The 27,198-nt window shown below is 41.6% G+C and overlaps 1 protein-coding gene and 1 long non-coding RNA gene across 2 annotated transcripts in view; both read right to left on the reverse strand.

Moving 5' to 3' along the window:
• Positions 1-8,111: 8,111 nt before the first annotated feature.
• On the reverse strand, positions 8,112-11,779 carry LOC112216597. The gene is made up of 3 exons (XR_002948354.2): positions 11,051-11,779; positions 10,423-10,588; positions 8,112-10,319 (listed from the first exon to the last, which is right to left on the reverse strand). It is a non-coding gene; the product is annotated as an uncharacterized LOC112216597 (long non-coding RNA).
• A 10,634-nt stretch (positions 11,780-22,413) lies between these two features.
• The window catches only part of LOC112216030 (potassium voltage-gated channel subfamily D member 1), a 59,814-nt gene continuing 55,029 nt past the window's right edge, over positions 22,414-27,198 (reverse strand). The window contains exons 5-7 of the mRNA XM_024375622.2: positions 25,950-26,045; positions 25,182-25,429; positions 22,414-24,626 (exon numbers count right to left, since the gene is read on the reverse strand). Coding sequence (XP_024231390.1) covers positions 24,425-24,626; positions 25,182-25,429; positions 25,950-26,045 — 546 coding nt within the window. The 3' untranslated portion in view covers positions 22,414-24,424. The remainder of the gene's footprint in view (positions 24,627-25,181; positions 25,430-25,949; positions 26,046-27,198) is intronic.

The following is a 27,198-nucleotide window of genomic DNA, read 5'->3' on the forward strand; positions in this document are numbered from 1 at the left end:
TCAGGTCCTCCGAGAGAGAGAGAGAGAGAGAGAGAAGAGAGAGAATTAGAGAACGCACACTTAGATTCACACAGGACCGAATAGGACAGGAGAGGTACTCCAGATATAACAAACTGACCCTAGCCCCCGACACATAAACTACTGCAGCATAAATACTGGAGGCTGAGACAGGAGGGGTCAGGAGATACTGTGGCCCCATCCGAGGACACCCCGGACAGGGCCAAACAGGAAGGATATAACCCCACCCACTTTGCCAAAGCACAGCCCCCACACCACTAGAGGGATATCTTCAACCACCAACTTACCATCCTGAGACAAGGTTGAGTATAGCCCACAAAGATCTCCGCCATGGCACAACCCAAGGGGGGCCAACCCAGACAGGATGACCACATCAGTGAATCAACCCACTCAGGTGACGCACCCCTTCCAGGGACGGCATGAGAGAGCCCCAGTAAGCCAGTGACTCAGCCCCTGTAATAGGGTTAGAGGCAGAGAATCCCAGTGGAAAGAGGGGAACCGGCCAGGCAGAGACAGCAAGGGCGGTTCGTTGCTCCAGAGCCTTTCCGTTCACCTTCCCACTCCTGGGCCAGACTACACTCAATCATACGACCTACTGAAGAGATGAGTCTTCAGTAAAGACTTAAAGGTTGAGACCGAGTTTGCGTCTCTGACATGGCAGACCGTTCCATAAAAATGGAGCTCTATAGGAGAAAGCCCTGCCTCCAGCTGTTTGCTTAGAAATTCTAGGGACAATTAGGAGGCCTGCGTCTTGTGACCGTAGTGTACGTGTAGGTATGTACAGCAGGACCAAATCAGAGAGATAGGTAGGAGCAAGCCCATGTAATGCTTTGTAGGTTAGCAGTAAAACCTTGAAATCAGCCCTTGCTTTGACAGGAAGTCAGTGTAGACAGGCTAGCACTGGAGTAATATGATCAAATTTTTTGGTTCTAGTCAGGATTCTAGCAGCCGTATTTAGCACCAACTGAAGTTTATTTAGTGCTTTATCCGGGTAGCCGGATAGTATTGCAGTAGTCTAACCTAGAAGTGACAAAAGCATGGATTAATTTTTCTGCATCATTTTTGGACAGAAAGTTTCTGATTTTTGCAATGTTACGTAGATGGAAAAAAGCTGTCCTTGAAATGGTCTTAATATGTTCTTCAAAAGAGAGATCAGGGTCCAGAGTAACGCAGAGGTCCTTCACAGTTTTATTTGAGACGACTGTACAACCATTAAGATTAATTGTCAGATTCAACAGAAGATCTCTTTGTTTCTTGGGACCTAGAACAAGCATCTCTGTTTTGTCCGAGTTTAAAAGTAGAAAGTTTGCAGCCATCCACTTCCTTATGTCTGAAACACATGCTTCTAGCAAGGGTAATTTTGGGGCTTCACCATGTTTCATTGAAATGTACAGCTGTGTGTCATCCGCATAGCAGTGAAAGTTAACATTATGTTTTCGAATAACATCCCCAAGAGGTAAAATATATAGTGAAAACAATAGTGGTCCCAAAACGGAACCTTGAGGAACACCGAAATTTACAGTTGATTTGTCAGAGGACAAACCATTCACAGAGACAAACTGATATCTTTCCGACAGATAAGATCTAAACCAGGCCAGAACTTGTCCGTGTAGACCAATTTGGGTTTCCAATCTCTCCAAAAGAATGTGGTGATCGATGGTATCAAAAGCAGCACTAAGGTCTAGGAGCACGAGGACAGATGCAGAGCCTCGGTCCGATGCCATTAAAATGTCATTTACCACCTTCACAAGTGCCGTCTCAGTGCTATGATGGGGTCTAAAACCAGACTGAAGCATTTCCTATACATTGTTTGTCTTCAGGAAGGCAGTAAGTTGCTGCGCAACAGCCTTTTCTAAAATTTTTGAGAGGAATGGAAGATTCGATATAGGCCGATAGTTTTTTATATTTTCTGGGTCAAGGTTTGGCTTTTTCAAGAGAGGCTTTATTACTGCCACTTTTAGTGAGTTTGGTACACATCCGGTGGATAGAGAGCCGTTTATTATGTTCAACATAGGAGGGCCAAGCACAGGAAGCAGCTATTTCAGTAGTTTAGTTGGAATAGGGTCCAGTATGCAGCTTGAAGGTTTAGAGGCCATGATTATTTTCATCATTGTGTCAAGAGATATAGTACTAAAACACTTGAGCGTCTCTCTTGATCCTAGGTCCTGGGAGAGTTGTGCAGACTCAGGACAACTGAGCTTTGAAGGAATACGCAGATTTAAAGAGGAGTCCGTAATTTGCTTTCTAATAATCATAATCTTTTCCTCAAAGAAGTTCATGAATTTATCACTGCTAAAGTGAAAGTCATCCTCTCTTGGGGAATGCTGCTTTTTAGTTAGCTTTGTGACAGTATCAAAAAGGAATTTCGGATTGTTCTTATTTTCCTCAATTAAGTTAGAAAAATAGGATGATCGAGCAGCAGTAAGGGCTCTACGGTACTGCACGGTACTGTCTTTCCAAGCTAGTCGGAAGACTTCCAGTTTGGTGTGGCGCCATTTCCGTTCCAATTTTCTGGAAGCTTGCTGTTTATAGGTTAGTCTCGAATGGAGCTAATCCAGTTTGTTCTCCAGTGATTGTACGTTCTCTTTTACGTTGCCTTTTTTTCCTGAGTCTCAAAGATTAGGGATTACCCCTTAACCACTCACCCCGCTCCTACCACCCCCTCGCCACTCACCCCGCTTCTACAACCCCTTAACCACTCACCCCTCTCCTACCACCCCTTCACTCACCACTCACCATTCATCCCTCTCCTACCACCACTTCACTCACCCCTCTCCTACCACCCCTTCACTCACCCCTCTCCCACCACCCCTTCACTCACCACTCACCATTCATCCCTCTCCTACCACCCCTTCACTCACCACTCACCCCTCACTTACCACGCCCTCACCACTCACCCCTCTCCTACCACACCCTCACCCTCACCACTCACCCCTCTCCTACCACCCAGTCACCACTCACCCCTCCACTCACCCCTCACCTACCACGCCCTCACCACTCGCCCTCTCCTACCACCCAGTCACCACTCACCACTCACCCCTCCACTTGCCCCTCTCCTACCACACCCTCACCACTCACCATTCATCCCTCTCCTACCACCCCTTCACTCACCACTCACCCCTCACCTACCACCCCTCACCAACCACCCCTCTCTTAGCACCCCCTCACCACTCACCCCTCTCCTACCCCCCACACCACTCACCCCTCTCCTACTACCCCCTCACCATTCTCCCTCTCTTACCAGCCCCTCACCACTCACCACTCTCTCTCTCTTACCACCCCCTCACCACTCACCACCATCCCACTCCTGCCCCCCTCTGACCACTTTCTCTCGTCTACCACCCTCTCACCCCTCACTCCTTTACATTGAATAAACCCCTGGCACCTGCTGCAGCTGGCCCTGTACTGACGGACGCCCAGCCTTTGTTAGGTTAAGAGCGGCGGGCGCAAGCACGGCTGTCTCAGGGAGGGAGAATGTGGTGTCCTGTGAGCTGGTGGCAGGAGGTTACTTGGCACAAGGCATGAACCTGCCTGCCCTCATGCTTTGCAGCATATTTAGGGTGTTACACTAACCAGGGTCATCTTTCACCAGATCCCAGGGCCCCTGTCACACAGTAACACGGCCAATGTAACTCACACTGCGGTGCACGCTATGACATTTGACTCCTAAACAATCCAAGCTGCAATTTTCTTCACACTGAAAAGCCTTTAGAAAAATTCAGCCTTCACATTATATTACATTAGTGGGCACATTCAGACCTATGTGCCCTAATCTAAATGTTGATTTTACTATTTTAAAACTCAACAGTTTTGATTTTCCTGCACATTACATAGCAACCTGATAGCAACCCATGTGTCTTCAGAATGTGATTTTCAACCTCGCAATCCAACTGGTACAGTAAGTATATATACAGTGCATTCGGAAAGTATTCAGACCCCTTCCCTTTTCTACATTTTGTTATGTTACAGCCGTATTCTAAAATGGATTTAAAAAATAAATAATAATAATCAGTCTACACACAATACACCATAATGACAATGTGAAAACAGGATTTTAGACATTTTCGCAAGTATTCAGACCCTCGAAATTGAGCTCAGGTGCATCCAGTTTCCATTGATCATCCTTGAGATGTTTCTACAACTTGATTGGAGTCCAACTGTGGTAAATTCAATTGATTGGACATGATTTGGAAAGGCACACACGTGTCTATATATGGTCCCACAGTTGACAGTGCATGTCAGAGCAAAAACCAAGCCATGAGGTTGAAGGAATTGTCCGTAGAGCTCAGAGGCAGGATTGTGACGAGGCACAGATCTGGGGAAGGGTACCAAAGCATTTCTGCAGCATTGAAGGTGGCCTCCATCATTCTTAAATGGAAGAAGTTTGGAACCACCAAGACTCTTCCAAACTGTGCAACCGGGGGAGAAGGGCCTTGGTCAGGGAGGTGACCAAGAACCTGATGGTCATTCTGACAGAGCTCCAGAGTTCCTCTGTGGAGATGGGAGAAACTTCCAGAAGGACAACCATCTCTGCAGCACTCAACCAATCAGGCCAGACGAGTGAGACGGAAGCCACTCCTCAGTAAAAGGCACATGACAGCCCGCTTGTAGTTTGCCAAAAGGCACCTAAAGGACTCTTTGGTTCTTTAGATTCTTTGGTCTGATGAAACCAAGATTGAACGCTTTGGCCTGAATGCCAAGTGTCACGTCTGGAGGAAACCTGGCACCATCCCTACGGTGAAGCATGGTGGTGGCAGCATCATGCTTTGGGGGTATTTTTCAGCGGCAGGGACTGGGAGACCAGTCAGAATCGATGAAAAGATGAACAGAGAAAACTACAGAGAGATCCTTGATGAAAACTTGCTTCAGAGTGCTCAGGACCTCAGACTTGAACCCGATCAAACATCTCTGGAGAGACCTGAAAATAGCTGTCCGGCAAAGCTCCCCATCCAAATCTGACAGAGCTTGAGAGGATCGGCAGAGAAGAACGGGACAAACTCCCAAAATACAGGTGTGCCAAACTTGTAGCGTCATACCCAAGAAGAGTCAAGGCTGTAATCACTGTCAAAGGTGCTTCAACAAAGTACTGAGTAAAGTGTCTGAATACTTATGCAAATGTTTTTTTTTTATAGGCTGAAATTTCTTAAAACCTGTTTTTGCTTTGTAATTATGGGGTATTGTGTGTAGATTGATGAGGGGAAGAAACGATTTAACCAATTTTAGAATAAGGCTGTAATGTAACAAAATGTGGACAAAGTCAAGGGCTCTGAATACTTTCTGAATGCACTGTATATTACATGCAAGAACATGAATCTTTGTGGCAAACAAGCTATTGCGGTGTCACTTCCAGGAAACTACAGAGATGAATCATGTCTTTTAATCAAATGACAAGTACCTCAAATGGTATAGGGGTTCATCTGGTATTGATGACACTATGCCCATATATGCTTTCCGATACATTTTATCCAAATGGTTGTCATGTTTGTAGTACTACACAGCATATATAAAACATGTGTGAACAAAAATCATCATGTGAAATGACTGGTCAGCTCATTTATGCTCTATAATAATTGGATTCTAATGGAGACAAGGCGTTGCAAAAATGTAAAGCTTGTTAAGCCAGTCTTTTCCATTTGTCATCTGAACACGACATAACAGTACAAACCATTTGGTCATTCAATACTTTGGCAGATTCCTCAACCATTAGACAACATATATCAATTTACTTTACAGCATGCCACTGATCAATGATTGAACCAAGCAAAAGTTGTAATAGGCAGCAAATGAGGAGTCTTGTCAGGGATATAGTGTAGACATTACCGTAAGTAAGTAGCCTGGCTCGAGCCTTGGCTTGTGTGAGCTGGAACGGCTCATGGGAGCAGGAGCCTATCTCCTGTTTCTGTAGTGTGAGGCAGTTTGATGTAGAAGTACAAACCCTGAACAGAACGCTAGTCTATCGCATGGCCCCAATTCATTTCCTTAATGTAATACTTAATACATTGATATCTGAATACACATCACTAAAACATGCATATACTCTTAATTAGTTAGTAAACAGTATCTCCTATGATGCCTGGCAACCATTTTTTATTATTATTACTCCAATGTCATTATCAACCCCATGTGTGAATATGGTAGAAGTCTGTCTGTCATATGATTTGTTACTGCCATGTGTGTGGAAACAAAGGAGAGCTTGCATTAAGATGTCATGTGTTGTTCATTGGAATTACATCATTCTCCAGGGTCCCACTGAGCATTCAGTCCAACAGATGCTTTAGATGTACAGTAACACCAGCAGGCCAAGATAGGGAAGATAGGGCCATCTTAATGGAACCAACCACTGGGGAGCAATACCTATTAATAAATCTCCGCTGTTGTGGAAAATCACCACAACTGGGCCTTTCTCACAGCTACAGTCTGCCCCATTACACCAATCAAAAGGCACGTGTGTGATGAGGTAAAGAAACATTGGGATTTCACAGCAGTTCGCTTCACCAACCTCGATCCACGGCAAACAAAGCTGTCTGTGAAAACCACAGCAAATGGCCATGGCAGGCTAGTGATGTCAGAGCTGTTGTTTTGAATATCTAGTAGATGAGGTTATGAACATTTGTCCAAGGTTCCAAGGTTAGGTGGTTGACAGTGCCGCAGTCAGTTCTAGAAATGTAAAGTAAAAAGATTAATTGTAATCAAATTCAGGAAAATAAATTGTTTTATAAAAGCTTTATTCATAAGTTGAATTATTCAATTCACTCTTGTTATTCAATTCCCTTCCAGACTCTAAATTTACTCTAATCCCCCCAAAAAGTTTTATAAAACACACTGTTGATGTTAGAGCCGTCAGAATGACTATTTACTATCAACAAGATAGTGATAAACCATGTTATCATGACTATGGCCTCAGTGCTGTTAGACAAAGCATTCAATGTAAAGAGATACACTGCAAACTGTTGATATCTTTAAGAGCATGATTATATAATGCAATCAAAAAAGTCCAATTGAGATCCATGCCAAGATACATAGGTAACAGGGACTGCTGTAAGATAAATTCCTCTTTGTATTATGGAGACAAAATCAAACCCAGAGTGAACATTTTATCCCCTCTCTTAAATATTGGTATGTACTCTGTTCTATTTATGTCTCCATCCCTGCAGCCTTTTTAATCCTGCATCCCTACCCTTACAAGAGCCCCCTGGTAGAGTGGGAGGCTGGGTGTGAGGTTTACATATAACACTCGAACCACAACTTACAAATTAGTCCCGCTGGGTATATCCTCAGTCCTGGGACCGCAATTGGCCCTGAATAACTCCTGGCAACATATAAAGCTCTCTGACGGTTGACATTCATGGTCACGGGATGCTGCTGTACTGTATGTTTCTCCCGTGAAGGGACATTATATCAGTCTTCTCATAAGAAACAGCATATTTGGAAATATTTTTTATCAGATAATTTTTGGTCAACAATTAATTACCTTACTGTGATTGTTTTCAATTAAGAGAGTCTAAAAGAAGCAAAAATGGATTCTTAGCAAAGAACAATTTCTCAAGCAAAATTTAGCTCGGACTGTCTGGGAGTGGTCTGAGTGGGGAGGGGGAAACTGAAACCTAGTTGTTACTGGCAGAGGGGTTGGGAACTCTATGTTATTTAAGTGATAATGATAGAGAAGCCAGTGTTTTGAAGATAGATTGGCACAGGTGTTGTTAGGGCTGAGAAAAAGTATATTTTTTCATTAAAAACTACATTTTGATCAATTTATTCATACTATTTCCTCCTGCCACAAGATATAGTCCCGACACAAATCTAGGGTTGCTACCCAAGCCAGCTGGTCGTTTGTTCTATCGGTTCTGTTGCCATGATGGCTGGCAACGTTCTCATCCCTTCTTTGCTAGCTAGCCAACTTTGGCTAACACAGTCACACTATTGTTCAGAAGAGATAGCCAACTACACAGCTAACACAATCACTTCAAGCTGAAGTTGGAATGACAGCAAACTAGCTGCATTTAGTGTTTTTCTATTGACATTTCTTTGTATATATCCATAAAAATGATGCTGATTTATGATTTCGACTGGCTGAGAAAAGCTGCCAGCCTCTCTGTCTCATCCCGACTCCTGACACGTTCATTACCACATAGGACAGCTGGAGATTGAATGAGAGACAGCAAAGATATTACTGTTATGCTGTTGAAAACCAAATGCTAGTCTAAAAGAAATGGGAGAAAAGGTCTAAATGCTTTTCATAGTGTAGATCAACTTTATAAATTGCCTGGCTGAGCTGATGAGACAATAGATTGCTCAGTCAGATGGAACAGAGTAAATAGGCATTTCAACATCATAGATTTAGCTGGTGGTAACTTGTGGAATAGACACAGGCTGGAATGCGGTTTTAACCAATCACCATCCAGGATTAGACCCACCCGTTGTGTAATGATGTCACCATGCTGGCCATAACTCCATCCCACCAGGCAGGCCAAAACTCCATCCCACCAGGCAGGCGAAAACTCCATCCCACCAAAACAGGCAGACATTTCAGGCAGCTCTTACACTAAAAGGGCATTATCATAATTTTCACTATTTCACAGTATTGCTCCAAACTCACAGTGTGAAAATATATATAAAACACAGGAAAATCACATTTTTGATTCCACTGCACTGCATACTGTATGTGCATAGACAGTTTAACCTTCACTGTTTTTACTTGTCTAAAATGTCATATTGTTAGGCATTGTAAACCTTCAAAATATAAAGATCAGTATTTTTTTTTAAATTACCATCATATGAATAATTTCACAATGTAAAATGTTAAATTAACACGACAGCATCAATAGAGCCAATAATTTAGTCTCCTTACAAAATCATTACTGACAGCACAGTACATTATTAAAGCAGTATATTTTCATTTTCTTCAATTGCGAAAGACATAATAAAGAAAATCTGACACTGTACATCAAATAATCATTGGAAGTATTCTTAATTGTAATTCATTTTATACCTCTCATCATCATCTCAATTTGTTTCATTTTTCACATTTAAGTTAGTTTTCTAATTTACACTGATTGTTTTCTCCACTATTGACAATATTCTTAAAATTCCAAACACCAAAATCTCAAACATGATTTCATAAAGAAAACAAAACTCTAAACAAACATGTTTAAACAAATAAAATACATAGCTATGAGATAAACCCTGTGAACTAATACGTTCATATTTTATAAACCTTCAAATATAATCAATTCAAAAGGTCAAAAATCTAACATTGAAATTATTATTGTGTAAAATCTGAATAAGAACTTTCATAAACACATAAATACTGAGAAGTTGAAGAGGAGAATAAAAACAACATCATTTCAGTGCACAATGTTATTGCATTTACAAATTTAAAAAATGTAAATTTTGCATTTATAAATGGTAAAAGTAGCAACAACAAAAAAACACGATAAAAGTCATTGAAAAACAGCTGTTGGCTATGAGCTTTGACGCATAAAGTGCAATTAAGAATTTTCACATGCTGTTCTTTATGGAAGGAACTATCACATAGCAAGATCATGTTTCACTAATACATGTTGTAAGACAGACACCATTGATTCTGTTCTGTGTCAATCAGTTCTGCTTTACAGGCCGTGGCACAACAAACCAATCGAAACATGTCAAATGAATCAAAACATTTGAAACGGTATCAAATGTTAGAGACAGAAAAGGGTCAAGTAATTGTAATAATTGGATCCTCACATATGAAAAAGAACCAGCAATATTATAAGTGAACCGATGAAAAGGGAACGTGAGGTTCTTATGCAGATACCCAGATTTTTGATGCCAACTTTGGGATCCTAAAAAGAGATGTTACAAGACATTTGAAATGGCAAGTTTAATGAATACAAAATATTCTTAAGAATTTGATGCGATAACATGTTTTCTCTATTTTGTAAAAATTAATAAACCATACCGTACTAATTTTACATGACATGAAAAATGTGCCAAATTGCTAGGTAATTACTATATACGGAAAAACGTGTATTTCTCAAATGCGTGAGAACAATGCAAAGTGCCAACGTAAAAACATCATCAAAACACCCCCTCTCATACTTCTGTTTGACAACAGATCATGTCAAGCCTCCATGTTGCTCACTCCTGTCCATTAGGCTCCAGGTCACCCTCCTCATCATCGTGGACATCCAGGTCCTTGGGTTTGGGTCTCTCAATGACTTCTGCAACCTCCTCTCTGGTCTCCTCAGCTGGCGTGGTCATCGACACCACATCATCGCAGCTCTCCTGTGGATCTTCCTCCACCTCGTAGGTAGCATGTCCTACAAAACATTTAGTTCAGAGCAGCACATAAAGGAACAACACATGAATGTATGTACTGTATATACACTGCATGTATGGAACTGAGCTGGGACTTTATCGTACCGTGGTTAGCAGCAGCTCCTGCCTCTGGGCTTCAGGCTACTGGTTCCATATCTTTCACTGGTTAAGGGTTGAGCTGGGACGCTCTCCTCCTCGGCAATGTCATCGTAGGACAGAGAAGACACACAACATCTCTGGCAATTTTCCTTGTCTCCACCACTCTCTGATCCTGTTGGAACGACGATACAGAGAACGCTGTGATGGTAAGTACAGCAAGACTGCCCTGCACAGTGGCCGGGCTGGTCTAGCAGTAATGCCGCAGCCTCCAGCACACGTCTATGGTGTCAGCGTGAGTTTGAATCCAGCCTACTACCCTTTGACACAACTTCTCTTTATCTTTCCCCACTGTCGTCCACTATCTGTTCAATTAAGTCTGAAAATACCTTTAAAAAAGTGCACTGCACCGACAATTCTTCTCTTCTTATCATTACTATAGTAATCCTTTCTGTCATCTATCTATCTATCTTTTGACAGGGTACTCTCTCTGCTACACTAAGCAGTGAATATAAATACTTGATCATGTTAAATTGATATATATATATATTGAGTTTTCTTAATAAAAATGTTGATCATTTTAATGGGTGACATGCACGTTTGTGGTGTTGTTTTAACAAAAAAGGATTGCACTCACCATGTTTATTCAAGTCTCTCGTTTCTGTTGGTCTGAACATTTCATTTCCATTGGTCTCAACATCCTCACAGTCTCCACTCTCAAAAGCAGACTCTTTTCTCACTGAGAATCTTGGTGTATCCAAAATTTGACTCTGATCAAAACCTTGTCAGTGTCTCTTGTAATGCACACATATTACGAAAACATGAGTTTTTGTTTTCACATATTACAGAACATTTCATTCAATGCCACAGGATGCTACTATTGCTGTCAAAGTGTTCACTGACTGCCCTCTGGTGGCGGCTCAATTGTACAGACGCATTTGTCATGTGTTTAGGATCTCCAGGGTATACCACTTCAGGGTAATTTCATATTTTATTTACGAAAAACGCTGTTGCGACATAGACACAGATAATTGCAAGTGTTTACAAAAGTGTCCTTCGATTTGGCTATTGTACCTTAGTGACTTAAGTCCCTACAGTATTATTTGTAGGTGTTGAAATTACATACGTGCAGTTGCTCTTGACCCTGTTTACAAAGTGTCCTCGCAATAAGAGAAAGAGAACAACAACCATGAGCTGAAATGAACAGAGACAACGTGCCAAGGGACAGACAAACAATCAAGTTGATGTGATGGGGATCTGAGCAATGGGCTGTTTGACTAGATAACCAGCAATCATATTAAATTATTGGGGAGAAATACACTATATATACAAAAGTATGTGGATTAGTAGATTTGGCTATTTCAGTCACACCCGTTGCTGACAGGTATACTAAATTGAGCACACGGCCATGCAATCTCCCTAGACAAACATTGGCAGTAGAATTGCCTTATCAAAGATCTCAGGGACTTTCAATGTGGCACCGTCATAGGATGCCACCTTTCCAACAAGTCAGTTTGTCAAATTTCTGCCCTGCTAGAGCTGCCCCGGTCAACTGTAAGTGCTGTTATTGTGAAGTGGAAACATCTAGGAGCAACAATGACTAGGTCACACAAGCTCACAGAACGGGACCGCCTAGTGCTGAAGCGTGTAAAAATCGTCTGTCCTCGGATGCAACCCTCACTATCGAGTTCCAAACTGCCTTTGGAAGCAATGTCAGCACAATAACTATTCCTCAGGAGTTTGATGAAATGGGTTTCCATGGCCGAGCAGCCGCACACAAGCCTAAGATCACCATGCATAATGCCAAGCGTTGGCTGAAGTGGTGTAAAGCTCGCCGCCATTGGACTCGGGAGCAGTGGAAATGTGTTCTCTGGAGTGATGAATTATGCTTCACCGTCTGGTAGTCCAACAGACGAATCCAGGTTTGATGGATGCCAGGAGGATGCTACCTGCCTGAATGCATAATGCCAACTGTAAAGTTTGGTGGAGCCGGTATATTGGTCTGGGGCTGTTTTTCATGGTTCAGACTAGGCCCCTTAGTTCCAGTGAAGGGAAATCCTAACACTCTCTGGACACAAACCTCCAAACAAGCCTCAATGCCATACAACACTCCTTCCGTGGCCTCTAACTGCTTAAACGCAAGTAAACCTAAATGCATGCTCTTCCACCGATCGCTGACCGCACCCGCCTGCCCGACTAGCATCACTAATCTGGACGGTTCTGACTTAGAATATGTGGACAACTACAAATACCTAGGTGTCTGGATAGACTGTAAACTCTCCTTCCAGACTCATATTAAGCATCTCCAATCCAAAATTAAATCTAGAATCGGCTTCCTATTTCGCAAAACAAAGCCTCCTTCACTCACGCTGCCAAACACACCCTCGTAAAACTGACTATCCTACCGATCCTCGACTTTGGCGATGTCATTTACAAAATAGCATCCAACACTCTACTCAGTAAACTGGATGCAGTCTATCACAGTGCCATCCATTTTGTCACCAAGCCCCATATACTACCCACCAATGCGACCTGTACGCTCTCGTCGGCTGATCCTCGCTACATATTCGTCGCCAGACCCACTGGCTCCAGGTCATCTATAAGTCTTTGCTAGGTAAAGCTTCACCTTATCTCAACTCACTGGTCACCATAACAACACCCACCCGTAGCATGCGCTCCAGCAGGTACAGTATATCTCACTGGTCATCCCCAAAGCCAACATCTGCTTTGGCCACCATTCCTTCCAGTTCTCTGCTGCCAATTACTAGAACGAATTGCAAAAATCGCTGAAGTTGGAGACTTATATCTCCCTCACTAACTTTAAGCATCAGCTATCTGAGCAGTTTACCGATCGCTGCAGCTGTACACTGTCACGCCCTGACCTTAGAGAGCTTTTTATGTCTCTATTTTTGTTTGGTCAGGGTGTGATTTGGATGGGCATTCTATGTTATTTTTTCTATGTTTTTGTATTTCTTTGTTTTGGCAGGGTATGGTTCTCAATCAGGGACAGCTGTCTATCGTTGTCTCTGATTGGGAACCATACTTAGGTAGCTTTTTCCCACATGGTTTTTGTGGGTAGTTTTCTGTTTAGTGTTTTGCACCTGACAGGACTGTTTCAGTTTCGATTATTCACTTTGTTATTTTTGTTTAGTGTTCAGTTTAAATAAAAAGTCATGAACACTTACCACGCTGCGCTTTGGTCCGATTTCTCTTCTTCATACGACGACACCCGTTATATACACAGCACATCTGTAAATAGCACATTCAACTGCCTACCTCATCCCCATATTGTTTTAATTAACTTTTTTGCTCTTTTGCACACCAGTATTTCTACTTGCACATCATCATCTGGACATCTATCATTCCAATGTTAATTTGCTAAATTGTAATTACTTCACTACTATGGCCTATTTATTACCTTATCTCCTTCCTCCATTTGCACACACTGTATATAGATTTGTCTATTGTGTAATGGATTGCACTTTTGTTTATCCCATGTGTAACTCTGTTGTTTTTTGTCACACTGCTTTGCTTTATCTTGGCCAGTTCGCAGTTGTAAATGAGAACTTGTTCCAAACTGGCCTACCTGGTTAAATAAAGGTGAAATTAATAATAAAATACAGCATATAATGACATTCTAGACAATTCTGTGCTTCCAACTTTGTGGCAACATTTGGAGAAGGCCATTTCCTGTTTCAGCATGAAAATGCCCCCCTGCATAAAGGTCCATACAGAAATGGTTTGTCGAGATCAACCCCATCGAACACCTTTGGGATGATTTGGAACGCCGACTGTGGGCCAGGCCTAATTGCCCAACATCAGTGCCCGACTAATACTTTTGTTGGTTGAGTTGGAAGTAAGACCCTGCAGCAATGTTCCAACATCTAGTGTAAAGCCTTCCCAGAAGAGTGGAAGCCGTTATAGCAGAAAAGGGGGGACCAACTCCATATTAATGCCCATGATTTTGGAATAAGATTGTTTGACTAGCAGGTGTCCACGTACTTTTGGTCATGTAGTGTATTATAAGACATTGACAGTACACTATTAAGTCCGTAGAAAGATTTCAGAAAGATGACAAAAGCATTTCTGCCAAGTGAGAGAAATCTTTTGCTTTTCAATAGCTAGATAGAGCCCCACAGTCAGCAACATATCTGAAAACAAGGTTACCTCACACATCCAGCTATAGCTACTTACAACATGAAACATTGGAAATGAGTACTTTTAACAACTACAGTACCTTCACAATAGATTTCACCAGTTTTGGCCTTCTTATGTACAATGACAGCCTAGGAACAGTGGATTAATGGCCTTGTTCAGAGACAGAACAACATATTTTTACCCTGTCAGCTCGGGGATTCGATCTAGCAACCTTTCGGTTACTGGCCCAACGATCTCACCACTTGGCTACCTGCCGCCCCCATATCATATTCACTACTGTATTAACAGAATGAACTTCTTCAAAGTTAACATTTAACTCTTACCTGCACAGGACACAGAAACCAATCCTCCACAACACATTCCCTTTGTTATTTTGCACTGCTGAAGTTTCGACTTGGAGCCTATGTGTCTGGCAAAATGTGTCATCAGGACTTATTCTGTTGGTTGCTTTCATTGAGATGCTGTTGCTACACTCCTGCTCTTTACATGCTAAAGAAAGTATTCACACACCTCAACTTTTCCCACACTTTGTTGTGGTATAGCTTGAACTTAAACGGATTAAACAGATGTTTTTTTCACTGGCCTACACACAATATCCCATAATCTCAAAGTGTAATTACGTTTTTCATTCATTTTGGAAATGAGTCAAAAAGGAAGAGCTGAAACATCCCGAGTCAATACGTTTTCAACCCCTTTGCTGTGACAAGCCTAAATAAGTTCAGGAGGAAAAATGTGCTTAACAAGTTGCTTAATAAGTTGCATAGACTAATAGTGTTTAACAGTTGTTGTTTTTTACTACCTCATCTCTGTACCTCACACAAACAATTATCTGTAACGTAACTCTGTCGAGCAGTGAATTTCAAAAACAGATTCAATCACAAAGACGAGGGAGATTTTCAATTTCCTCGCAAAGAAGGGCACCTATTGGTAGATGGTAGCAGACAACAAAAAAAAAAGCAGACAATGAATATCCCTTTGAGCATGGTGCAGTTATTAATTACACTTCAGGTCGGTGTATCAATACACCCAGTCACTACGAAGATACAGGCGTCCTTCCTAACTCAGTTGCCGGAGATGAAGGAAACCACTCAGGGATTTTACCATGAGGCCAGTGGTGACTTTAAAACAGTTACAGAGTTTAATGGATATGATAGGAGAAAACTGAGGATGAATTAATAACATTGTAGTTACTCCACAATACTAACTTAACTGACAAAGTGAAAAGAAGGAAGCTTGTACAGAATACAAATATTCCAAAACATTCATCCTGTTTGCAACAAGGAACTAAAGTAATACTGAAAAAAATGTGGCAAAGCAATTAACGTTTTGTCCTTGAATACAAAGTGTTATGCTTGGGGAAAATCCAATAAATCCAATGCAACAACATCTCCTCCCCGCTGATCCTCAACACTGGGGCCCCACAAGGGTGCGTTCTGAGCCCTCTCCTGTACTCCCTGTTCACCCACGACTGCGTGGCCATGCACGCCTCCAACTCAATCATCAAGTTTGCGGACGACACAACAGTGGTAGGCTTGATTACCAACAACGACGAGACGGCCTACAGGGAGGAGGTGAGGGCCCTCGGAGTGTGGTGTCAGGAAAATAACCTCACACTCAACGTCAACAAAACTAAGGAGATGATTGTGGACTTCAGGAAACAGCAGAGGGAACACCCCCTATCCACATCGATGGAACAGTAGTGGAGAGGGTAGCAAGTTTTAAGTTCCTCGGCATACACATCACAGACAAACTGAATTGGTCCACTCACACAGACAGCATCGTGAAGAAGGCGCAGCAGCGCCTCTTCAACCTCAGGAGGCTGAAGAAATTCGGCTTGTCACCAAAAGCACTCACAAACTTCTACAGATGCACAATCGAGAGCATCCTGGCGGGCTGTATCACCGCCTGGTACGGCAACTGCTCCGCCCTCTACCGTAAGGCTCTCCAGAGAGTAGTGAGGTCTGCACAACGCATCACCGGGGGCAAACTACCTGCCCTCCAGGACACCTACACCACCCGATGTTACAGGAAGGCCATAAAGATCATCAAGGACATCAACCACCCGAGCCACTGCCTGTTCACCCCGCTATCATCCAGAAGGCAAGGTCAGTACAGGTGCATCAAAGCTGGGACCGAGAGACTGAAAAACAGCTTCTATCTCAAGGCCATCAGACTGTTAAACAGCCACCACTAACATTGAGTGGCTGCTGCCAACACACTGACACTGACACTGACTCAACTCCAGCCACTTTAATAATGGGAATTGATGGGAAATGATGTAAATATATCACTAGCCACTTTAAACAATGCTACCTTATATAATGTTTACATACCCTACATTATTCATCTCATATGCATACGTATATACTGTACTCTATATCATCGACTGCATCCTTATGTAATACATGTATCACTAGCCACTTTAACTATGCCACTTTGTTTACATACTCATCTCATATGTATATACTGTACTCGATATCAGCTACTGTATCTTGCCTATGCTGCTCTGTACCATCACTCATTCATATATCCTTATGTACATATTCTTTATCCCCTTACACTGTGTATAAGACAGTAGTTTTGGAATTGTTAGTTAGATTACTTGTTGGTTATTACTACATTGTCAGAACTAGAAGCACAAGCATTTCGCTACACTCGCATTAACATCTGCTAACCATGTGTATGTGACAAATAAAATTTGATTTGATTTGATTTGATTTGAAATATAACACATTACTGAGTACCACTCTCCATATTTTCAAGCATAGTGGTGGCTGCATCATGTTATCGGTATACTTGTAACCATTAAGGACTGGGGAGTTTTTCAGGATAAAAAATACACTGAATGGAGCTAAGCACAGGGTAAATCCTAGACAAAATCCTAGACGATCAGTCTGATTTCCACCAGACACTGGGAGATACATTTTCCTTTCAGCAGGACAATAACCTGAAACACAAGGCACTGGAGTTGTTTACCAAGAAGACAATGAATGTTCCTGTGTGGCTGAGTTACAGCTTTGACTTAAATCTACTTGAAAATCTATGGCAAGACATGAAAATGGTTGTCTTGCAATGATCAACAATCAATTTGACAGAGCTTGAAGAATTTTGAAAATAATAATAGGTAAGTGTTCCACAATCGAGGTGTGAAAACTCTTAGAGACTTACCCAGGAAGACTCACAGCTGTAATTGCTTCCAAAGCTGCTTCTACAAAGTATTGACTGGTGTAGCTCAACAAAGTCACTTATATATGATTATAGTCAACTAACTCATGGATTTCTGTTATATCTTGTCCATAGACTGCTTACAAGGCAGGGAAACCAATATGTAATTTTGTAATTTGGCTGAACTATCCTTTTAATGTTGGGGAAATTAACTACAATTTTAGCATTACTTTTTTTAATGTATTGGCATTTTGCTCTAGTTAAGGACACACTTTGATTTATTGTTAAAAGCTTCTAGAAACGGGTTAGGATTAGTCCCCAAAACCAAGCTTTGATAACAAAATACAATACAATAACTCAAGAACTATTAATAACATAACTTTAGAAAAATAGAATGTATTTACAAATTTAGAACTAGACCCAGAGACATTTGTGATATTGACACAAATACATTGTAGGTCTATGAAGGGATATTTATTGTGTGACAATTTACTTCCAGTAATGACTAAAGTTAAACCATGGTTTTCATATGCTCATAAAATCTGTTTTTCATGACTGTTTCATGACTGCAATGTAAGATGTAGTATAGCAAGGTTAATATATTTACAGTAAAGGTACATGCATTAAAGTCACATCGCTTATAGCTACTAAAAGAAGAATTAGAAGAGTACAGGTTATTATCACATTTCGTAAATACCAAATTACAACTAATATTATTCTCAATAACTGTTAACACACACTTGACATATACAGTAACAAATGGCAACCTTCAACATGGTATCATATATACACTAAATTAGTTGTACTTAACAACTATGTTTTCCATGAGCAAGAAGTTGTTCTGATGCCTGCAGCTAGATGACAGTGTTGGCAGTCTGTGGCGGAGATAGGAGATCTGCCAACTGAGCGGAAAAGTTGAGCGAGCTGTCTGTGGCTTTGTGGTCTGTACACTTACTGAGAAATATGCAGCATGTTGTCTTATCTCCCACCATCTCAGGAGAGAGAAGGGTAGGGCCACTTTTATAAAGTTAATCTTTGCATAGGCATTTTCAGTAGTACACACTATCTGGATTTCTTGGTATCCGACTGCAAGACTCTTCAGGGGGTAATGTGTATGGCCCAGTACATCACTCCCATCACTCCCACCCAGGACCTCTATACCAGGAGGTGTCAGAGGAAGGCCCTAAACATTTTCAAAGACCACACACTCACAAATACTACACGGACACTCCAACACACATATATACACACACACACACACACACACACACACACACACACACACACACACACACACACACACACACACACACACACACACACACACACACACACACTTTCACACTCTGTAACTCACTTTTACTCCTACCTACATGTACATACACTCTGTGTACAAAACATTAGGAACACCCCTTTTGCCCTCAGAACAGCCTCATTTGGTTGAGGCATTGACTCTATAAGGTGTCAAAAGTGTTCCACAGAGTGCTGGCCCATGTTGACTCCAATGCTTACCATATTTGTGTCACGTTGGCTGGATGTCCTTTGGGTGGTGGACCATTCTTGACACACACCGGAAACTGTTGAGCATGAAAAACCCAGCAGCGTTGCAGTTCTTGACACACTCAAACCGGTGCGCCTGGTACCTACTACCATACCCCGTTCAAAGGCACTTAAACCTTTTGTCTTGCCCATTCACCCTCTGAATGGCACACATGCACAATCCATGTCTCAATTGTCTCAAGGCTTAAAAGTCCTTCTTTAACCCGTCTCCTCCCCTTCATCTACACTGATAGAAGTGGATTTAACAAGTGATATCAATAAGGGATCATAGCTTTCACCTGGATTCACATTGTCAGTCTATGTCATGGAAAGAGCAGGTGTTCCTAATGTTTTATACACTGTGTATTACCTCAATCACCTCAACTACCTCGTACCCCCATCACATTGACTCAGTACCGGTACTCCTTTTATATAGCCTTGTTATTGTTATTTTACTGTGTTACTATTTCCTTTTTTGCATGCAAATGTTCTTACTTTTTAACTCTGCATTGTTGGGAAAGTGCTTGTAATTTAGCATTTCATGGTAAAGTCTACACCTGTTATGTTTGGCGCATGTGACAAATACAATTTGATTTGATTTGGAAGGGGAAATTTGACCTTTCCGAAGAGGGGCCCACTGGGCACAGATGCCAATTCAATGTCTATTCCATGTTGGTTCAACGTCATTTCATTGAAATGACGTGGAAACCACGTTGATTCAACCAGTGTGTGCCCAGTGGGAGGACACGTCATCAGATTATGGGTAGGCCTATCAGTCATCAAGTGTACTTTTAAAGAACAGATGTACTCTGTAACTTTCCCCTTTTGCAATCAGGTGATTGATGATTTCAATGAATGCATCATGAGTACGTTAATTCATTATTCACTTTTGATGTAACATAGTGGCCAACGTGTGTAAGAGAAATGCTTGGACGTCTACTTGGATGATTATCTTCGTACTCTTGTGCAATGAACAGTTTGCTTACATTTGATGAGAAAACACAGACCACAGAGGGATATCTTTGCTAACAGAAAGCACAGCTTCCATCTTAGTAAGCCGACGTACTGACAGTTTATTTCACATACGCTACAGTTCAAAATTTTGTGATCACTTAGGAATGTCCTTGTTTTTTGAAAAAAAGCAAATTTTTTGTCCATTAAAATAACATGAAATTGATCAGAAATACAGTGTAGACATTGTTAATGTTGTAAATGACTAGTGTAGCTGGAAACGGCAGATTTTTTATGGAATATCTACATAGGCGTAGAGGCACATTATCGACAACCTTCACGCCTGTCTTCCAATGGCACGTTGTGTTAGCTAATTGGGGTGGCAGGGTAGCCTAGTGGTTAGAGCGTTGGATTAGTAACTGGAAGGTTGCAAGTTCAAACCCCCGAGCTGACAAGGTACAAATCTCTCGTTCTTCCCCTGAACAGGCAGTTAACCCACTGTTCCTAGGCCGTCATTGAAAATAAGAATTTGTTCTTAACTGATTTGCCTAGTTAAATAAAAATCCAAGTTTATAATTTTAAAAGGCCGATTGATCATTAGAAAACCCTTTTGCAATTAAGTTAGCACAGCTGAAAACTGTTGTTCTGATTAAAGAAGCAATAAAGCTGGCCTTCTTTAGACTAGTTGAGTATCTGGAGCATCAGCTTTTGTGGGTTGGTTTACAGGCTCAAAATGGCCAGACACAAAGACCTTCTTCTGAAACTCGTCAGTCTGTTCTGAGAAAATGCTATACCATGCGAGAAATTGCCAAGAAACTGAAGATCTCATACAACGCTGTGTACAATTCCCTTCACAGAACAGGGCAAACTGGCTCTAACCAGAATAAGAAGAGGAGTGGGAGGCCCCGGTACACAACTGAACAAGAGGATAAGTACATTAGAGTGTCTAGTTTGACAAACAGACACCTCACAAGTCCTCAACTGGCAGCGTCATTAAATAGTACCCACAAAACAACAGTCTCTTTGTCAACAGCAAAGAGTCAACTCCGGGATGCTAGCCTTCTAGCCAAAGTTCTTTTGTTCTTTTGCCCATCTTAATCTCTTATTTTTATTGGCCAGTCTGAGATATGGCTTTTTCTTTGCGACTCTGCCTAGACTCTGCCTTTTCACTGTTGACATTGAGACTGGTGTTTTTCTTTTAAAAACAAGGACATTTCTATGTGACCCCAAACTTTTGAACGTTGGTGTCGGTATTGTAAGTCCATAAATTGAACTTGTAGTTTAGATGAACTCTTGTAATAAATATGTGATACGTCTCGATCTTTCCATGTCTTTTTAGTTTGTTACTGATTTACTTCATTTAAAAGGTTTAGGTGTAACATGAAATATGAGGACATATAAAATAGGCTATACTGACACAACAGTAAATATGGTGGCACTGAGAGTCTAGTTGTTAAGAGCGTTGGGCCAATAATCCTGATTGCTTCAGTAAATCGCTCTGCATCTGCTAAAATGTTTATGTAACGAGGGCTGACTTTAGGGATAAGAACTTGAGGCTTAGACTCTAGCTATTGTGAGGGCTAATACTGTGGAGCAAGTGCAATATGAGTGAAGCCGTAAATCCCATTCAGCCATTCTCTAGCTAGCTACCCTCTGATGTCAATACCACAAATCAGATTAATGATGTCATTTTACACAGGTTAGTGCCACTACAAAGGTCAGATTCAATGTCAGGAGGATTAAGACAGACATATAAAACATACAGAGACAGAACACTGTTCCGGTCCATACATGCAGAGATGGAAAGGGTTACTCAACACAGGTCATGTTATGGTCAGATCACACAGTGGGTTAAAACTAAGCATACCGTACTTGAGATTTTCACCGCAATCTATTTATTCTGCACTATCTATGAAAACAGACTGTTGATAATTGAAATGAATTAATTAGAAATAAAAACATTGAGGTAATGTCATCATTGTCTCCCGTCATTTGAGTGTAAAGGTGAAAGGGGATATTTTACATCATATGTTGTAGCCTCCCCTACTGGTGACTTCTCAAATGAAATCTTACCATAGAGGGGATTATGGATCAAATAGAAAAACACCACCATTATTCAGGGGAAGAAGCACCGGAACAAAGCGTCTATCCCTTCTCTTTTTTGGGAGACTGAAAATAAAAGGCAACACAATTGTCTGAATTCTAATTGCTTTATTTGTGGAATAGAATATAGACAACTGTGCTTTTGATCTGTTCCGCTCGTCGTCCTCTAGGGAATCAGTGCATCTCTATCGCTGACTGAGTACTGGCTGGCGCCACCTCTCCTGAGCCTACACATCCGGTCACTTATCATTGGGTCAGGTAAACACTTCATTAGGAGTGGTATGTATAAGCTTCTTATAATTACTATATAATCTTCCCATCAAACGTGTGTTGTATTCATACAGCATACACGTATAAAGCATATGACACGACTTTACTCATCTGTTGTCACTTCCATGAGAAAACGACATTGTGTAAATAATGTGAATCATATCGCTATATATGTTTGGAAATGAATGTCAGCAAGTATGTGTGAGGTCGACATAGTGCTCATTCTACTCCTATCTGCATTATATGAATAAATACTAAAGTAACTTTAGAACAGCTGTAGTGCACAGTTACAGGGAAGTCTTTCATTGCAATATTATGCAAATAATAATCATCGGAGAGAAAAAGTAGGATTTGCCAAAGTTTGCGGTAAAATAATTACAACGGTTATTGCAAACACCAGATCTCATAAACAGAACTGGAGCCATGACAACAGTAAAGTCCAATGAAGTACAGTAGCAGCACCGATATGTTAGCATGTTTAACAAAAAAAACGTTGTTTGTCAATTACACAGCCATCAACGGGCTTGCATACACTTAACCCTGTAACATAATATTACAATAAGAGAAGTCAACGAAAGGTAACTGTGAACTTTTCTTACTGGTAACCTCTTCTCCCGAAGTTCTTTCTCATTGACAATGGATGCTGTTGAATCCCTCCTCTACATTTTATTTCCCAAAAGAAACAGGTAAAATACCTACAACGGTATCCATGCATATTTGTGATCAATAAACACAAGTCCTCCCAACCTACCACACACAGACCACACAATCATACTCACCCACTTCGCATTCTGGCGAGGAACATGCCTCAATATTTTTATTTCATTCATTTTTTATTTCTTTTAACCTAATGTACACTTCTGGTGCAGCACGTGACATCATTATTACTTCACAATGTTGTAAGGAGAAAGAAATCAAACTAACTGTTCTGCGGGAAAGAATAAGGTACCATGCAAAAAAACCTATGAGCTCGTCATATCTGACACCACTAATATCAGCAGTTCTATTCTCCACCATCTACTGTACAGGAACATGCATCGCTGTATTAAGCTCGTCATTACACTGACATTTTTTGGTAAGGTTTGAAGATGCATGTGATTTAGAGACGTATGATACAAAATATGTTACATATGCACTACCATCTAACAATCACTCCTTTATTTTCATCCGAGTTTGTGTGAAGAAATCTATTGCAGAATGCAGAACTAATATTTCTCTCTCTAAAGGTGTATTTATATGTCAATATAATTTTGTCATTATTCATAATCTTTATAATTTCTCCCTGCAATATTTTTTGACACACATTATGTACTGAATATTTGTTTTTCCTGCTTGTTCTAACGTTGCATATCTTGAAAAGTAAAAAGGCCTTCGATGCCACGGTGGGTATATCATTGTTGAAAAACACTCTTACCAACCACACCATCCATATGTGTCCGTTCTCTGAGTCCAAGAGGCATGTAGATTCCTGTTTCACACGCTGTCATCTGTTCCTGCTCAGCTCACAGTCTCCGTGAGTCTCTGTGATACTCACTCAATTTACTAACTCCCCCACCCCCCGTAACTCCCTGGACCAAAAGGTCAACCAGTAACAGTAACTTCCCCAGCACGTCACGTGGATGGTTCAAATCAAATGAATGAATAAATGAAAAAGATTCACGCTAGCCCTACCTCTATTCAGTAGACATTACGTTGGTATTGCAGTGAAGCATTTGCAAAGAGTGTGTGGTATCATCCTTGAATGTCCTTCTTTCCCATGTTCTTCTCTGATGGGCCCCTTTCCTCTTCTTTTGTGCAATGGGTCAAGGTCCTGTGCTTCAGGGGGTTATAAAGAGGAGATCTTGACAGTTTCCTGGGTGTTGAAGGTACTGGAGCGAGAGTTGCGTAGGATGCCAGGGATGGCGGGGGAGTTAGGTAGGCTCTCATCAGGAGTGTTGGCTGGGGGAGTGGGGATACTGATGATGGCTGCCGTGTAGTCATCACAGTTCAGCTTCAGGTTTTCAGTCCTGGCATTTAGACTGGAGCGACTGCTCAGACACACACACATAGATAAAGTTAGACAATGCACGCCAATATTCCTTTTAATAGTCCAACTTGTTAATTTTGTGTGGACTTATGTGTAATCATTGTAAGTAGATCAGTGTATTCTAGACAGGTAATTTGTTCTTCCACTCTCTGTAAAGTGATACATCCATCTACAACAACTATGTATAAAAATGCAAGTGCAATTTCACCATGATCAACTGTTTCTCTAAACAATAAACTATCATTAGTCATGCTACAGTGACAAATGTAAAACATTTTTTTGCATGGTTTTAGGCTTCTGGTACATTTATCATTAAACCCACGGAGGTTGTTTTGACAAACATCAACAGCATCAAAATAGTTAGAGGCAGCAGAGCTTGAACAACTTTGCCTCAGCTCGTAATTCAGGATCAGCAGAAGGTTATTTTCAATGAATCAGCCAGAGTAATATATACTAAAACATCAACAGCCTCTACAGGTGATTTAGTGGTGGGGCAAAGATAGAAAGGGAGGGGTGGGCTCCTTGGATCAGGTGGATGGTGTGTGCGGTACAGTACCTCTGTGGGTACTGGGTACCAGCAGGAGTCTTGGTGACGTGCAGCGTGTCCAGCTCCTGCACACTGCCCCGGCTGACAGAGACAGTGGAGTTGGCAAGGCGGAAGGCCCTCCTCTTGGCCCGGCGGGAGCAGCAGGTTGTGGTGGCCCCCTGCTGGCTGGACAGCGAAGTGCTGCGGCTGGTGCGGAAGCCCACTGAGTCGGTCACACACACCTCGCTGTAGGTGACTTCATCGGTGAACTCGTGATTCTGTCGAAACATACAAGAAATAAAAATGTCTATCATGTCCCTCAGTGAGTATCTGGGGCAAAGATGTTCAGGAGGAGTGTAAATGTTTCCTGCAGGCTGGATTGTGTTACTTTGCTGTACATTTTGATAATGTATTGACTACTGCTGCCTTCTTGGCCAGATCACCCTTGTAAAAGAGACTCTGTGTCTCAATGGGATTCTCCTGGTTAAGTAAAGAAAGAAAGAAATCAACCTCACAGCTTTGAATTAGCTGTAGGTTTCTGCATGCTATAGCTCCAGGATGATGTTCTCCTGATGGTGTTTAATGTCTGTTTTTAAGTGGTGAAGCCCAAAGACAAATTTCCACATTGCGTGGACAATAAAGTTTTTGTAATTCTGTGATCGCTGCTCATAACTGCTGAAAGTGTGAAGCATCATGAGCGTAACACTGCTGAGTGGGCATAAAGTACATCAAAGTGAGTGATCACCTTGAATAAAAATGATCCATGAGATAGTTAACAGGCAAAAAAGGAGCACTCACTGTGGTTTTCTCCAAGCAGTGCAATAGGTGATGATGTTGGTGCTCAAAGGCGGACCTGTTCTTCACACAAAGAGGTGTGCTGTCACCATCACCATCCTGAGGGACACAGCAAGAGAGCAAATCACTTAGCCCAACATGGCCACACATGAAAAGATATTGTAAGTGAAAATACAATGACATGAATAGTTGAATTAGTAGCTGGTAATGTATTGCTGTGATAAGCAAACTTAACATTGTAAACACATGTGAGATTTGATTTTGCCCGACAAACAATGTAGAATGAGTTCTTACTGATACAATAATACCATACACAGTACTACTGAGTAGACCGTGTGCCTCCACAGGGCTAAGGAAATACATCTGAGTGACTGTCCTTGACTGTCTGATTGTACAGTAAGTGACCGTTCATGGTCTCTCTCTCCAGTGATGTTCACCCGGACACACAGAACCCCAGAGGACCAGTGCCCCCTCTGATGCTTCCTAAAAAAACATTTTTTTTGTGATTTGTTAAACATCTGGCTGTGAAGCTGAGATTTCTAGGTCAAGGTGGTTGATCGCTATCATTATTGCAATAGACAGCCTGTCAAAGTCATCTACATTGAGATCATCTTATCTGTTAGACTGAGAGAGAGTGTGTCAGACTGGGAGGGAGGGAGGGAGGGAGGGAGAGAGGGAGGGAGGGAGGGAGGGAGGGAGGGAGGGAGGGAGGGAGGGAGGGAGGGAGGGAGGGAGGGAGGGAGGGAGGGAGGGAGGGAGGGAGGGAGGGAGGGAGGGAGGGAGGGAGGGAGGGAAACAGCTATGTTAGTCACAAAGCCAGTCTGGAGACCTGCTGCAGTGTCAGCGGGCTAAGGGACATCTGTTTGATTCACTACAGACATGTCCGATAAGATCGTCCCTAAGTAGAAATAAAAACAATTAGCTTTGGCCCTTTGGAGGTCGTGCTCTATTGGGTCACTGAATAACAGAGGAGATGGATTAAGTGAGTAGTGTGTTCTTTAGTTGATGGTTTTGTTGTTCTGCACCAGTCTATATGTTGCCGTGTACAACAGCACAAAACACTGCACTGCGGTGACATTGCATGAGTGGTTGAACATTTCATGTTAGCTATTGGAAATCTGAGAGAATGTTTTGCATTACATTACATTACATCACATCAAGTAGAAAACAGACTGCTAGCTATCCCTCATACAGTAGATTAAAATGAATGTTAATCACGGTCATTTGGAATAGGATTATGCAGTCCTCATGA

Source organism: Oncorhynchus tshawytscha, linkage group LG16 (assembly GCF_018296145.1).
Source record: "Oncorhynchus tshawytscha isolate Ot180627B linkage group LG16, Otsh_v2.0, whole genome shotgun sequence".
Classification (NCBI taxonomy): domain Eukaryota; kingdom Metazoa; phylum Chordata; class Actinopteri; order Salmoniformes; family Salmonidae; genus Oncorhynchus; species Oncorhynchus tshawytscha.